Genomic DNA, 13,638 nt, shown 5'->3' with positions numbered 1-13,638 from the left:
ACACCAACAACAATAAATCTACAGGAATAGCTCTTCTAGACTAGGTATCATTATGCCTACAGAATACATTGCTTGAACGCCAAACGGAAGGTATCTGCAAGGAACACCATTCTCCGGAAATTATCGGGGACAACCTGAGGGACACATCCTCGCATCTTAAGAACTTCTGCTGTAGCTCTTTGTTATTCGGCTGCAGAATATGCTTGCCCTGTCTGGTGCAAATCTAGTCATGCTAAACAAGTGGATATCGCCTTGAATGAAACCTGCAGACTCATTACGGGATGTTTGAGATAAAGTTTATTGTCTAGCGGGCATCCCACCACCTGATATCCACCATGAATTTGCATCCAGCTGGAAAAGTCTGAGGCATTGAATCTGAAGACCCACACACTACACAGGTACCAGCCAGCAGTACCAAGGCTCAAGTCAAGGAAAAGCTTTCTCCATTCAACTGAAAGTCTCACTGAACGACCTTCGAACTTCAGAGTCAACTCATGGCATTCCAGAGCCAGCCACCTTGCAGGTTGATGATCTCGACCAAAAGCCTCCCATCAGGTCACAAAGAAAGCTGGTCAGTATGGAAGACCATCAGCAGGCTGTGTTCCGGAGTTGGAAAATGGAGACCAACTTGAAAAACTGGGGATTTGCATGTGACTCCACAGCATGTGAATATGGTGAAGAACAGACAATGAGTCATCTTCTTGTCTGCAGCCTGTGCCCAACATCATGCACGCCACAGAATGTCATCGATGTCACCAAGGAAGCATGCGAAGTTGCTGCATACTGGTCACGCCGCATTTAATTGTAATGCTTTTAGTACCATGTTTTGGAACATTTTGTATAACTTGTAAGCTATAGTGTGTTTCTGACACGATTAAATAAATAAAATCACCATATCTGTATACACAAATAACTTTCATAAGTTTCGAGAGGAGTGAGATTTACAAATAAAATTTTTACTTACCTTCATTTTCTCATTGTTGGCTGCAGTTCGTCATGTCTCGGGGTAAATTCTTGAGGCTGAAATTTTTGACTTTGTGCATTCTAGATGACTTGATAACTGTTTAGTAAGTCTGCTGCGAAATTTCTGTTTCTATGACTTTTTTATTTTACCTCATTTTTCTATGTCACACTGTCTTTAAAATCTCCACTTTAAAACAGAAATTTACATTGTTATTGCCAAACATAAAAGCATGTCTGATTCCATCAAAGGCATGCCCACTACTACTACATTCTGCAGTACTAACAATATTCGAAAGCGTTTACAAAACAAAAGGGTTTATAAACTTTCTTGACAAAAGAAGAATCTTCACCAAGTTATATCATTATTTTGTAAACGAATCCAGAAATAAATTTAATAATTAGTGTCAGATTGCACAATTAATAATAGGAATTTTAAGTGTGCCAGATATTTTGTTATTTCAAATATTTCTAAAAGAAGGGTCATTTTAACTGTACATACAGAGTTAATAAGTATCAATTGTAATAAAGTAATTTCTTTTTATACATTTCAGTCTGAAATATAATACATCGAATATAAAATCATATGTAATTCTTTAAGTTAAACAGCCAAAATAATGTTCACCTATACAAGATTCGGAAATATCCCTCGTATCGACTACTTCTGTTAAAGAAAGGTAATGCTAGAGGAGGGTGTCCCATTGCATGGTATAATATTGTCCAAGTCTCCCAAATGATGATATTATCCCCAAAACACTCACACCAAGTTGATTTAGTGGGTTGTTCTAACAAACGATTTTGTTTCTCAGTATACCGGTAAGTGCAGTTATGCCTGTTAACTTGCACACTTAACTTAAAATTGGCCTCGTCAGCCCACACAGTTTTATTGAATAGGTTAGGAGTGTGTTTCTGTTGGTCAAGCATCAATTCACAAAACTGAAATTGTCAATCTGGGTCGTTGTCAAGTACCCATTTTGTATACGTGGAATGGAAACTTTAAATTTCTGTTTGTGTAACATTCTTTGAACTGACATCATCATCATCATCATCATCATTTAAGACTGATTATGCCTTTCAGCGTTCAGTCTGGAGCATAGTCCCCCTTATAAAATTCCTCCATGATCCCCTATTCAGTGCTAACATTGGTGCCTCTTCTGATGTTAAGCCTATTACTTCAAAATCATTCTTAACCAAATCCAGGTACCTTCTCCTTGGTCTACCCCGACTCCTCCTACCCTCTTCTGCTGAACCCATGAGTCTCTAGGGTAACCTTGCTTCTCCCATGCGTGTACCATGACCCCATCATCTAAGCCTGTTCGCCCTGACTGCTACATCTATAGAGTTCATTCCCAGTTTTTCTTTGATTTCCTCATTGTGAACATCCTCCTGCCATTGTTTGCATCTACTAGTACCTGCAATCATTCTAGCTACTTTCATATCCATAACCTCAACCTTATTGATAAGGTAACCTGAATCCACCCAGCTTTCGCACCCATACAGCAAAGTTGGTCGAAAGATTGAACGGTGCACAGATAACTTAGTCTCGGTACTGACTTCCTTCTTGCAGAAGAGAGTAGATTGTAGCTGAGCACTCACTGCATTAGCTTTGCTACACCTCGCTTCCAGTTCTTTCACTATGTTGCCATCCTGTGAGAATATGCATCCTAAGTACTTGAAACCGTCCACCTGTTCTAACTTTGTTCCTCCTATTTGGCACTCAATCCATTTATATCTCTTTCCCACTGACATTACTTTCATTTTGGAGATGCTAATCTTCATACCATAGTCCTTACATTTCTGATCTAGCTCTGAAATAGTACTTTGCAAACCTTCAACCGAATCTGCCATCACAACTAAGTCATCCGCATATGGGAGACTGCTTATTTTGTGTTCACATATCTTAATCTCACCCAGCCAGTCTATTGTTTTCAACATATGATCCATAAATAATATGAACAACAGTGGAGACAGGTTGCAGCCTTGTCTTACCACTGAAACTACTCTGAACCATGAACTCAGTTTACCATCAACTCTAACTGTTGCCTGACTATCTATGTAAAGACCTTTAATTACTTGCAAAAGTTTGCCTGTTATTCCATAATCTCGTAGAACAGACAATAACTTCCTCCTAGGAACCTGGTCATATGCCTTTTCTAGATCTATAAAGCATAGATACAATTCCCTGTTCCACTTGTAACACTTCTCCATTATTTGCCATAAGCTAAAGATCTGGTCCTGACAACCTCTAAGAGGCCTAAACCCACACTGATTTTCATCCAATTTGTCCTCAACTAATACTCGAACTTTCCTTTCTACAATACCTGAGAAGATTTTACCCACAACGCTGATTAAAGAGATACCTCTGTAGTTGTTACAATCTTTTCTGTTTCCATGTTTAAAGATTGGTGTGATTACTGCTTTCGTCCAGTCTGATGGAACCTGTCCTAACTCCCACGTCATTTCAATTATCCTGTGTAGCCATTTAAGACCTGACATTCCACTGTATTTGATGAGTTCCGACTTAATTTCATCCACCCCAGCCACTTTATTGCACTGCAAGCTATTGACCATTTTCTCCACTTCCTCAAATGTGATCCTAATTCCATCATCATTCCTATCCCATTGTACATTGAAATCTGAAACAATACTGATCGTATTTTCACCTACATTGAGCAACTCTTCAAAGTATTCCCTCCATCTACCCAAGGCATCAACAGGATTCACCAGCAGTTTTCCTGACCTGTCCAAAATACTTGTCATTTCCTTCTTACCTCCCTTTCGAAGACTGCTAATAACACTCCAGAATGGTTTTCCGGCAGCTTGACCCAAAGTCTCCAACCTGTTTCCAAAGTCTTCCCAAGATTTCTTCTTCGATGCTGCAATTATCTGTTTGGCTTTGTTTCTTTCTTCAACATAACTTTCTCTGTCTACCTGAGTTCTAGTATGTAGCTATTTTTGATACGCCTTCTTTTTCCTTTTACAGGCTGCCTTGACTGTGTCATTCCACCAAGCTGTTTGCTTCATCCTACCTTTACACACTACTGGTCCAAGACATTCTTTAGCCACTTCTAGTACTGTGTCCCAGTACCTTGTCCATTCCTTTTCCAATGACTGTAATTGACTACTTTTAACTAACTGGTACCTTTCTGAGATCACTGTTATGTACTTGTGCCTGATTTCCTTATCCTGAACTTTCTCCACTCTTATCCTCCTACGTATGGACCTGACCTCCTGCACTTTGAACTGACATTTGTGTTAAATCCAGCTCAGTTGTTAATCATCTGGTTGATTTCCGTGTACTTTGGGTCACAACTAAACATACTCACAATTCATTTTCCTCAGTTGTGACTGTTGTGGGGTGGCCAGATCTTTGTGCATCCTAAACAAATCCATAGTCTTCAAATCTATCTCGTGTCTTCCCCATTCATTAAAAACTGCTGTATTACCACTTTCATAAAATGTTTCTTCTTTCGTTAACATCACGACAGTTTGAAAAACTACAGCTGTAAACATGTCTCACAGCTCACACTTTCAATAATCCACTAGTTTGATCATTGTGTTTGATTTGTTTGTCATTGCATTGTATACCAACTTGACAAGGTGTAATTATCACCATTCGGTAATACCAACTTAACTATGTCTCGCTGTTACTTTCAATTTCTTTTAACCACTGTGCAGTGACTGTTGTGCCACCTGTATAAAAGCTATTACAGTTTGCAAGCTTTCAGAGGCAGTGACTCCTTCTTCTGGTAAAAATGTTGAAGAAGCAGGAAGACGGGTGAAGAAAAGGACTGATGAGGTCTGGGAAAAAAGGGTAGAGTTTGGAACAGTCATCCAGAACTCGAGGTCAGTGGAGACTTATTCCTTCCTTCTCATCCTGACCCAGGGTTCTGGGTAACTTTTCCGAACGCTATTCCTTTTAGTAAACTTCACCAGTCCATTTCCATCATGTCTCTTCCTTCCCCTTCAACCCTTCTGGCAGAGGAAGGAGCCACTGGGTCCAAAAGCTTGCAAACTGTAATACCTTTTACATTTGTGCTCTCCTGTTTTGTTTTTTATTATGACATCCTCCTGGGTAGTCCACCCCCAGAGATCCAAATTGGGGACTATTTTACTGCCAGAATATTTATCCAAGAGGATGCCATAATCATTAATCCATATGTTCTCTGGAAATATGAGGGATTTAGTTTACCCTTGCTTTCAGCCACAAGCAGTGACAGCATAGTAACGCAATACTGGCTGATGTTACAAGTCTCAATCAGTCAATGAACCAGACTACTGAAGAGACTACTGCCCATTTTCAGAAATCATGGTTGTGTGACCTCTCGGCACACCTGCTGTGTTGTTTCACCCATGGTACAGCTATCTCTATCATAGAGTAAGGTGTTCTAAAACTGATACAGCTAAAATTTTCTAAACAATGATATACCCATTGTATTCATAAGAGGACAAAAACAATCACAAGTGTTCTTACTGTTACTTCTGCTGCCACTGTTCAGGAATAGGTAGTCTTTGTTTTTCCATTATAATTTCACTTTTGAAGGGAAAAATAGTTTTGACAAACAGCACTGTTTGATTGAAATCAATGTAGAATATATTTTATTCATCTCATGATGTACATGTACAAATTAAAGATTTTTATACTGGAGACAAGTCAAATTACTTTAAAAAAGGGTTATAATAATTACCATATTTCAGTAGCCATTTCTGCATTTTTACACATGGACAATTTAACAAAACCATCTTGTTGTTGTGGTCCCGAGTCCAGATACTGGTTTGATGCAGCTCTCCATGATAATCTATCCTGTGCAGGCCTCTTCATCTCCCAGTACCTACTGCAACCTACATCCTTCCGGATCTACTAAGTATATTTATCTCTTGATCTCCCTCTGCAATTTTTACCCTCCTCACTGCCCTCCAATACTAAATTGGTGATCCCTTGATGCCTCAGAACATGTCCTACCAACCGATCCCTTCTTCTAGTCAAGTTGTGCCACAAATTTCTCTTCTCCCCAATTCTATTCAATACCTCCTCATTAATTGTGTGATATACCCATCTAATCTTCAGCATTCTTCTCTAGCACCACATTTCGAAAGCTTCTATTCTCTTCATGTCCATACTATTTATCATCCATGTTTCACTCCATACAAATACTTTCAGAAACGACTTTCTGACACTTAAATCTATACGCAATGTTAACAGATTTCTCTTCTTCAGAAACGCTTTCCTTACCATTGCCAGTATGAATTTTACATCCTCTCTACTTCAACCATCATCAGTTATTTTTCTTCCCAAATAGCAAAACTCATCTATTATTTTTAGTGTCTCATTTCCTAATCTAATTCCCTCAGCATCACCCAACTTAATTCGACTACATTCCATTATCCTCATTTTGCTTTTGTTGATGTTCATCTTATATCCTCCTTTCAAGACCCTGTCCATTCTCTTCAAGTGCTCTTCCAGGTCTTTTGCTGTCTCTGGCAGAATTACAATGTTATTGGCAAACCTCAAAGTTTTTATTTCTTCTCCATGGATTTTAATTCCTACTCCATACTTTTCTTTTGTTTCCTTCACTGCTTGCTCAATATACAAATTGAATAACATCGGGGATCAGCTACAAGCCTGTCTCACTCCCTTCCCAACCACTGCTTCCCTTTCGTGCCCCTCGACTCATAACCGCCATCTGGTTTCTGTATAAAATGTAAATAGCCTTTTGCTCCCTGTATTTTACCCCTGCCAACTTCAAAATTTGAAAGAGAGTATTCCAGACCATTCCAGTTTGCCTTTCCTTAACCTGTCATCTAAGATAAGTCGTAGGTCAATGTTGCCTCACATGTTCCAACATTTCTACGGAATCCAAACTGATCTTCCCCGAGGTCGGCTTCTACCAGTTTTTCCATTTGTCTGTAAAGAATTCACGTTAGTATTTTGCAGCTGTGACTTATTAAACTGATAGTTTGGTAATTTTCACATCTGTCAATACCTACTTTCTTTGGGATTGGAATTATTATATTCTTCTTGAAGTCTTAACGGCATTTAGCCTGTCTCATACAGCTTGCTCACAAGATGGTAGAGTTTTGTCAGGGCTGGCTCTCCCAAGGCTGTCAGTAGTTCTAATGGAATATTGTCTACTTGTGGGTCCTATTTTTGACTTAGGTCTTTCAGTGCTCTGTCAAACTCTTCACGCAGTATCATATCTCCAATTTCATCTTCATCTACATCCTCTTCCATTTCCATAATATTATTCTCAAGTACATTGCCCTTGAATAGACCCTCTATATACTCTTTCCGCCTTTCTGCTTTCCCTTCTTTGCTTAGAACTGGGTTTCCATCTGAGCTCTTGATATTCATACAAGTGGTTCTCTTTTCTCCAAAGATCTCTTTAATTTTCCTGTAGGCAGTATCTATCTTACCCCTAGTGATATATGCCTCTATATCCTTACATTTGTCCTCTAGCCATCCGTGCTTAGCCACTTTGCACTTCCTGTCAGTCTCATTTTTGAGATGTTTGTATTCCTTTTTGCCTGCTTCACTTACTGCATTTTTATATTTTCTCCTTTCATCAATTAAATTCAATATTTCTTCTGCTACCCAAGGATTTCTACTAGCCCTCGTCTTTTTACCTGCTTTATCCTCTGCTGCCTTCACTATTTCAGCCATCAATGCTACCCATTCTTCTTTTACCTTATCTTTTTCCCCCATTCATGTCAATCGTTCCCTAAAGCTCTCCCTGAAATTCTCTAAAACCTCTGGTTCTGTCAGTTTATCCAGGTACCATCTCCTTAAATTCTCACCTTTTTGCAGTTTCTTCAGGTTTAATCTACAGTTCATAACCAAGAGATTGTGGTCAGAGTCCACATCTGCCCCTGGAAATGTCTTACAATTTAAAACATGGTTCCTAAATCTCCGTGTTACCATTATATAAACTATCTGAAACCTTCCAGTGTCTCCAGGCTTCTTCGATGTATACAGCCTTCTTTCATGGTTCTTAAACCAAGTGTTAGCTATGATTAAGTTATGCTCTGTGCAAAATTCTACCAGGTGGCTCCCCTTTCGTTTCTTACCCCCATTCCATATTCACTTACTATGTTTCCTTCTCTTCCTTTTCCTACTATCGAATTGCAGTCACCCATGACTATTAAATTTTCGTTTTCCTCCACTATCTGAATAATTTCTTTTATCTCATCATACATTTCATCAATCTCTTAATCATCTGCAGAGCTAGTTGGCATATAAACTTTTACTACTGTGGTAGGTGTGGGCTTCATGTCTGTCTTGGCCACAATAATGTATTCACTATGCTGTTTGTAGTATCTTACCCGCACTCCTATTTTTTTTTATTCATTATTAAACCTACCCCTGCATTACCTTTATTTGATTTTGTATTTATAACTCCGTATTCACCTGACCAGAAGTCTTGTTCCTCCAGCCACCAAACTTCACTAATTCCCACTATATCCAACTTTAACCTATCCATTTCCCTTTTTTCTAACCTACCTGCCCGATTAAGGGATCTGACGTTCCATGCTCCAATCCGTAGAACGCCAGTTTTCCTTATCCTGAAAACGATGTCCTTCTGAGTAGTCCCCACCCGGAGGTCCAAATGGGGGACTATTTTACATCCAGAATATTTTACCGAAGAGGACGCCATCATCATTTAAGCATACAGTAAAGCTGCATGCCCTCGGGAAAAATTAAGGCTGTAGTTTCCCCTTGCTTTCAGCCATTCGCAGTATTGGCACAGCAAGGCTGTTTTGGTTAGTGTTACAAGGCCAGATCAGTCAATCATCCAGACTGTTGCTCCTGCAACTACTGAAAAGGCTGCTGCCCCTCTTCAGGAACCACACATTTGTCTGGCCTCTCAACAGATATGTTTGCCCACAAATTGCTGGTAAGTGACTGATTGCTTCTTGGTTTGCATTTTCCTTTTTCCCTTTACCCCTTTGGAATCCATGAAGGAAATTCCATTTCAAAACATTAATTTTGAATATCAACTTTTAAATATTTGTAAAAGCAATTTGTGAGCAATTTTTCCCAGTGATTATGATTATTTTCTGTATTATGTGTGCAGTTAGTCTTCTTGTGAATGACTACATTCCTGTTAGGGCTCCAAAATGGATTTAAGTTACATACTGTACAAGTGGGTATTAAGATTCAAGTGGGTCGGATTTATTAACACAAATATCGCACAGCTTCGTTACTCGGTTGGTTAAGTGTACATCCAAGTAATCCAGAGGTGCACAATGTGAAATTCAGCTCAGGCTAAGAGTGTTTTCAGCCTCCTAATGTGTGTTTCACCCCTCGCAGTATTTTGTGCCTGTAAAAATAGTGCTATTGAACCATAACTCAAATTGTTTGTTGAACTGTAAATCCACACATAGCTGATTAAGTGAGCTAATACATAGGTCAGAGGAAAGCAAGAACAATACACCTCAACTAGGAGAGTTCGTAGAAAATCACAGTGGTGTTTAAACCAACCATTAGAATAATACTACTTTACTTCTTTAATTACATAAAATGAGTAGTACTTCTGGAGAAACCACTACTATTGTTAAGCTTTGAAATTGGAAACAAAAAATGCTTTGAATGTTTGAAAAAACTGTCATGTTTTATGTGAACAGATAACTATCTATTGAGTACATGATTATATAAAATGTGAAAGTTAGGTTATTACCTACTGCACATTATTCTTTTCATTTTTTCCAAGTAATGTAAAATTACATTTTGCCCCATGTACAGTGATTTTTATTCTTGAGTCATCAAGCAAATTAATTTTGATGGAATTTTTATGTCTTTGCTCATCACTGTGTTACTTAACTTACTACCTTTCTCCTTTCATGAGAGAAATTGTTATGGAATTCATTTATTAATAGTGGTAACTGGAGGCTATTAAAGTAAGTACAAAAATTCTGCTCCTGGTAATGTCTATACAGTATGCTCATAACAACACTGATGCGTGCCACCTCAGAAGATGAGTTTCTTGCTACAGACAGGAAGCTATTTACTTCAGAAATTTCTTTTTATAGCTTAGTATTATTTATAGTTGCAGAAAGAAATTCATGAAACTGAACTTACATATTATGCTATGCTGTGCATCAGTGTGTAATTATAATGTTCTTGTCTCCATTTTAACATAGTTCCAGAATCTAACTTCTGGTAATTGTTCTGGAGCTTTCACAGAGAGGTTTTGTAAATACAAGGAACCAATATCCTGATCCTTCAAAGCAGAACATTTGAAGCTTGTGTGAAATTTATCTTGAGATTACTGAATTGAAAAAGAAGTCACTCTTTAATTCTCAGTTACAGTAGTAAAACGTGTTTTCTTCTGTTTGTTACATAGCTTGTTTTTGTGTTTCATGACTTATGTAATTATAACTGACATTTTAGTGATTTTTGGAGAAATGTGTCTTTATTTAATTTCCCATACATTCATTGAAACGATTATGGAAAATTTTGCAAGTTGAAACCCTTATCACATTTAGCCTTGGAGTCAGGTTCAATTAAAATTCGTCAGTACTTGTCGTAACAAGTACATGTTATCAGTACAAGTGGGGCTTACTCCAGTGGAGAGGGGGACTGCTGTCCAATTATGGATACTTATTGAGGTTCCTCTCCCTCCAGAACCCGAGGCGGTGTGGCTGGATGAAGAACTCGGCTGGTGGCCCACCAGTGGAGGGACAATACCTGAAGCGCCGGAGCTGGACCAGTCGTCACGTCAGGCACAGACAAAGCCCTTGCACCTACCCGTACCTGCACCCCATTCCACATCTCAGTTCCGATGGCCTTATGCGTGCAAGCTCTGTGACAAAGTGTTCAAATCTGGCAGCTCATTGTCCAAACACAAAGACGTACACCGAGGTGCGACACGCTGTCCAGTATGCAATGTCGTCCTCAGCCGCCTGGCCTATCTCAAGCATCACATGGCAACAGTACATGGTTTACTTCATGCACTGTAGAATTGTGTGTTCCTTTTTGGTGGTTTTACTGTGAATATCTTCAGCATTTCTGGTTGCTATGGTAACAGTAGTGTAAATACACTATGACCAGAACAATGTGCAATACTGCTTTTTATAATCTTGACACTAATATCTGTCTTTGAATGACGTAAGGGATGATAGGTAACACAGGATTTGATTCCATAAATAGTCTGTCAGTTCCTAAACATTTTGTTAGAAATGGAACTAAGAAAATTTGTTTTTAAAAAGAACAAAGTACTGTTTCTTACAGGACAAAACTGTGTATCTTTAGCACCCATTTCAGAATTTCATTTTATCATGTATTTTTTCTCAGTAAGTATTGTTGGTTGTACAGCAGTCTCTGTAGAAATGTTGATGTATTGCTGTAGCTGCCATAAGGCAGTACTGTTAAGACAGTTTTTGTAAATATATCTCATATTTATCAAATAATTTCAGTATCCTTTTGATATTTTCTAGAAATAATTTTCTTGTTTGTCAAGAGCTACTCTTCCATGGTAGACACTCACAGGTTCATAACTGTGTACAAGGAATTTACTTTTGAGTGTGTTGATTTACAGCTAAATGTGAACTGAGTGCTCATGGGCAGACAGGAAATAGCACTTTTGTTGACTGTAATGTCTATAATGAAGTACTTGAATATAATATTTATTGGGTGACTGTATAAAATGGAAAGAACATATGATACATGGGCAAGGAGATTATACACTGCAATTTTCTGAACTTCAAGAAATATAGCTTGTGGGAAAAGAAGACTACTTGTGAACTCATTTGCAGCCCCTTTTTGACATGTTGTATCACTTATTGTCTAAGAATGACTAAGGAACTTCATTCACCTGAAGAGTGGCCTTTCACCGAAGGTGTTGTTTACTGTCAGTTTGCTAATGTGCGTAAGGTCTCACATTGGAAACAATCAAAATAAAACTGTTGTGAATCTGGCTTGCCTTAGATGTTTGTAATACAAACTACATTCACAAACATGTACAGCACAGAGTTCAAAGGAATAAAATTAGAACAAGTGCAGAATTCTTCATTTTGTTTCTCTTTGTACATAAATAAAATGGAGAGGTACCTGATTGAGAGTGATGAATTTATCACCCACTATTCAAAACTTCATGTCTTGCAAACTGTGAATATGTATCTATAATAGAAATTTTCTTCCCATGTTGGAAGTGGAAAACCAAGATCATGGGATAAGCCAAAAGGACAACAAAATGAACCTCAAAACCAATGAAAAACTCTAACATAAAAGAGCACAGTTATCGTCTATGGGAACAAGAATGTTGCTGGACTGCTTTATTAGAAATTGCTTGCAATATTTCTTGGTAGGGACCAGTAATGAAAATTCACAAAGGGCACCTTGTAATAATTATTTTTACATCAATTTGAATTAAAGCAGTGTCTGCTGCAACTAAAGGAACTTTTACAGTAAAAATTAATCATGTATGATTAAAGGAGACAAAAGCCCAAAAAAGACAGATGGCAAAATTTATAGAACAGATTTTGCACAAAAAAGAACCAGCCATAACAGATTTTCTATCATATACTGAATCCTTCTTCTATCAAGCTCCTAAACTTCCAAAAAAATAAGGAATACTAAACCTTTAAATTTTTGAGAACTTAGCATTCTATAATTACACTATACTCCTGGTTCATTTCATATAATTAAATTATCAACATAAGAATTTCCAACTACAGGTATGGGTAGTAGCACCACTGCTAATTGACAGAATTTTTTAGACTTATTCTATAATTAATTGTGTCTGAGATCATTAAGCTCATCAGCTGAACTTAATATTGTGGTGCTTGACATAAATAAAAATAATAAGTGAAAAACTGCAAGGGTCTTGAATGAGAAAGAAACAGAGGAATTCAAAAAATATTTGTGAAATAGATACAGGAAAGATACATACCATACACCTTGTGTAAATAAAGTATTCTGTAACATAGTTTCCTTTGAAAATTGCTGTCCTAAAAAGTAACCTGTGTCAGTAGATTAAATGCTCCTAAACTCTGGCTTATAAATGGCATCAAAATAGTGAGCAAAACTGAGAGAAAAATGTACTTAACATATAGGAATACACAATTAAATCAGATGAAAAATTGGATTATAAAATTCTCTGTAAAGTCATCAGAATACTGAAATGTTTGTATTAGGGCTAGCCAGGAAGTAAGCTATCAGATTGGTGCATAAGGTTTTAGCATTTATCCATAAGTTTAATAAATACAACAGGTACACATAACAGAGGCTTTAGTCATCAATAATATATTCTCCTTCACTATTTACAGCAGTCTGCCAACGCTGGGGTAGCTTTTTGCTTCTGCGACTGTGGAAACCACGTGGTTTTTGAGGCAAAGAACTTGTCAAGCCATGTTCAGAGCCCATTTCCAACCGGAAAGGAAGTTTCTTGAAGGTTGTTCAATAGAGAGCAGAAAAGGTGAAAATCTGAGGGCACATGATCAGGTGAAGAAGTTGGGTGTGTAATGATTTCGCAACCCAACTCCTGTAAAGTGTTTTTTGACAGTCTAGCAGAATGCAGGCAGGCCTTGTCACGGTGTGCTGTCATTTGACAGAGTCATCCTGGTTGTTTTTCTTGGCACGGACTGTGTCTGCAAGATGTGCTTAGTTGTTGACAATAAAAGTCAGCAGTGATGATTATACCTCAAAGAAGTAATTCGCAGTACACCACACCATTGCTGTTC

The 13,638-nt window shown here is 38.0% G+C and overlaps 1 protein-coding gene across 5 annotated transcripts in view; it reads left to right on the top strand.

Annotated features, from left to right (window-relative positions):
* Positions 1-13,638, top strand: part of LOC126458388 (protein bric-a-brac 2-like) — a 419,174-nt gene that overhangs the window by 317,302 nt on the left and 88,234 nt on the right. Inside the window, exon 6 of one of the 5 annotated variants that reach the window (XM_050095378.1) lies at positions 10,583-11,872. The exons of the other annotated variants lie outside the window; for them this stretch is intronic. Coding sequence (XP_049951335.1) covers positions 10,583-10,917 — 335 coding nt within the window. The 3' untranslated portion in view covers positions 10,918-11,872. Of the gene's footprint in view, positions 1-10,582; positions 11,873-13,638 lie in introns of those variants that run through there. 5 annotated transcript variants of the gene reach the window in all.

The sequence above is a fragment of the Schistocerca serialis genome, chromosome 2 (assembly GCF_023864345.2).
Source record: "Schistocerca serialis cubense isolate TAMUIC-IGC-003099 chromosome 2, iqSchSeri2.2, whole genome shotgun sequence".
In the NCBI taxonomy this organism is placed as follows: domain Eukaryota; kingdom Metazoa; phylum Arthropoda; class Insecta; order Orthoptera; family Acrididae; genus Schistocerca; species Schistocerca serialis.
The sequence above is the reverse complement of the archived record's forward strand: the minus strand, read 5'-3'. Positions and strand labels throughout refer to the sequence as shown.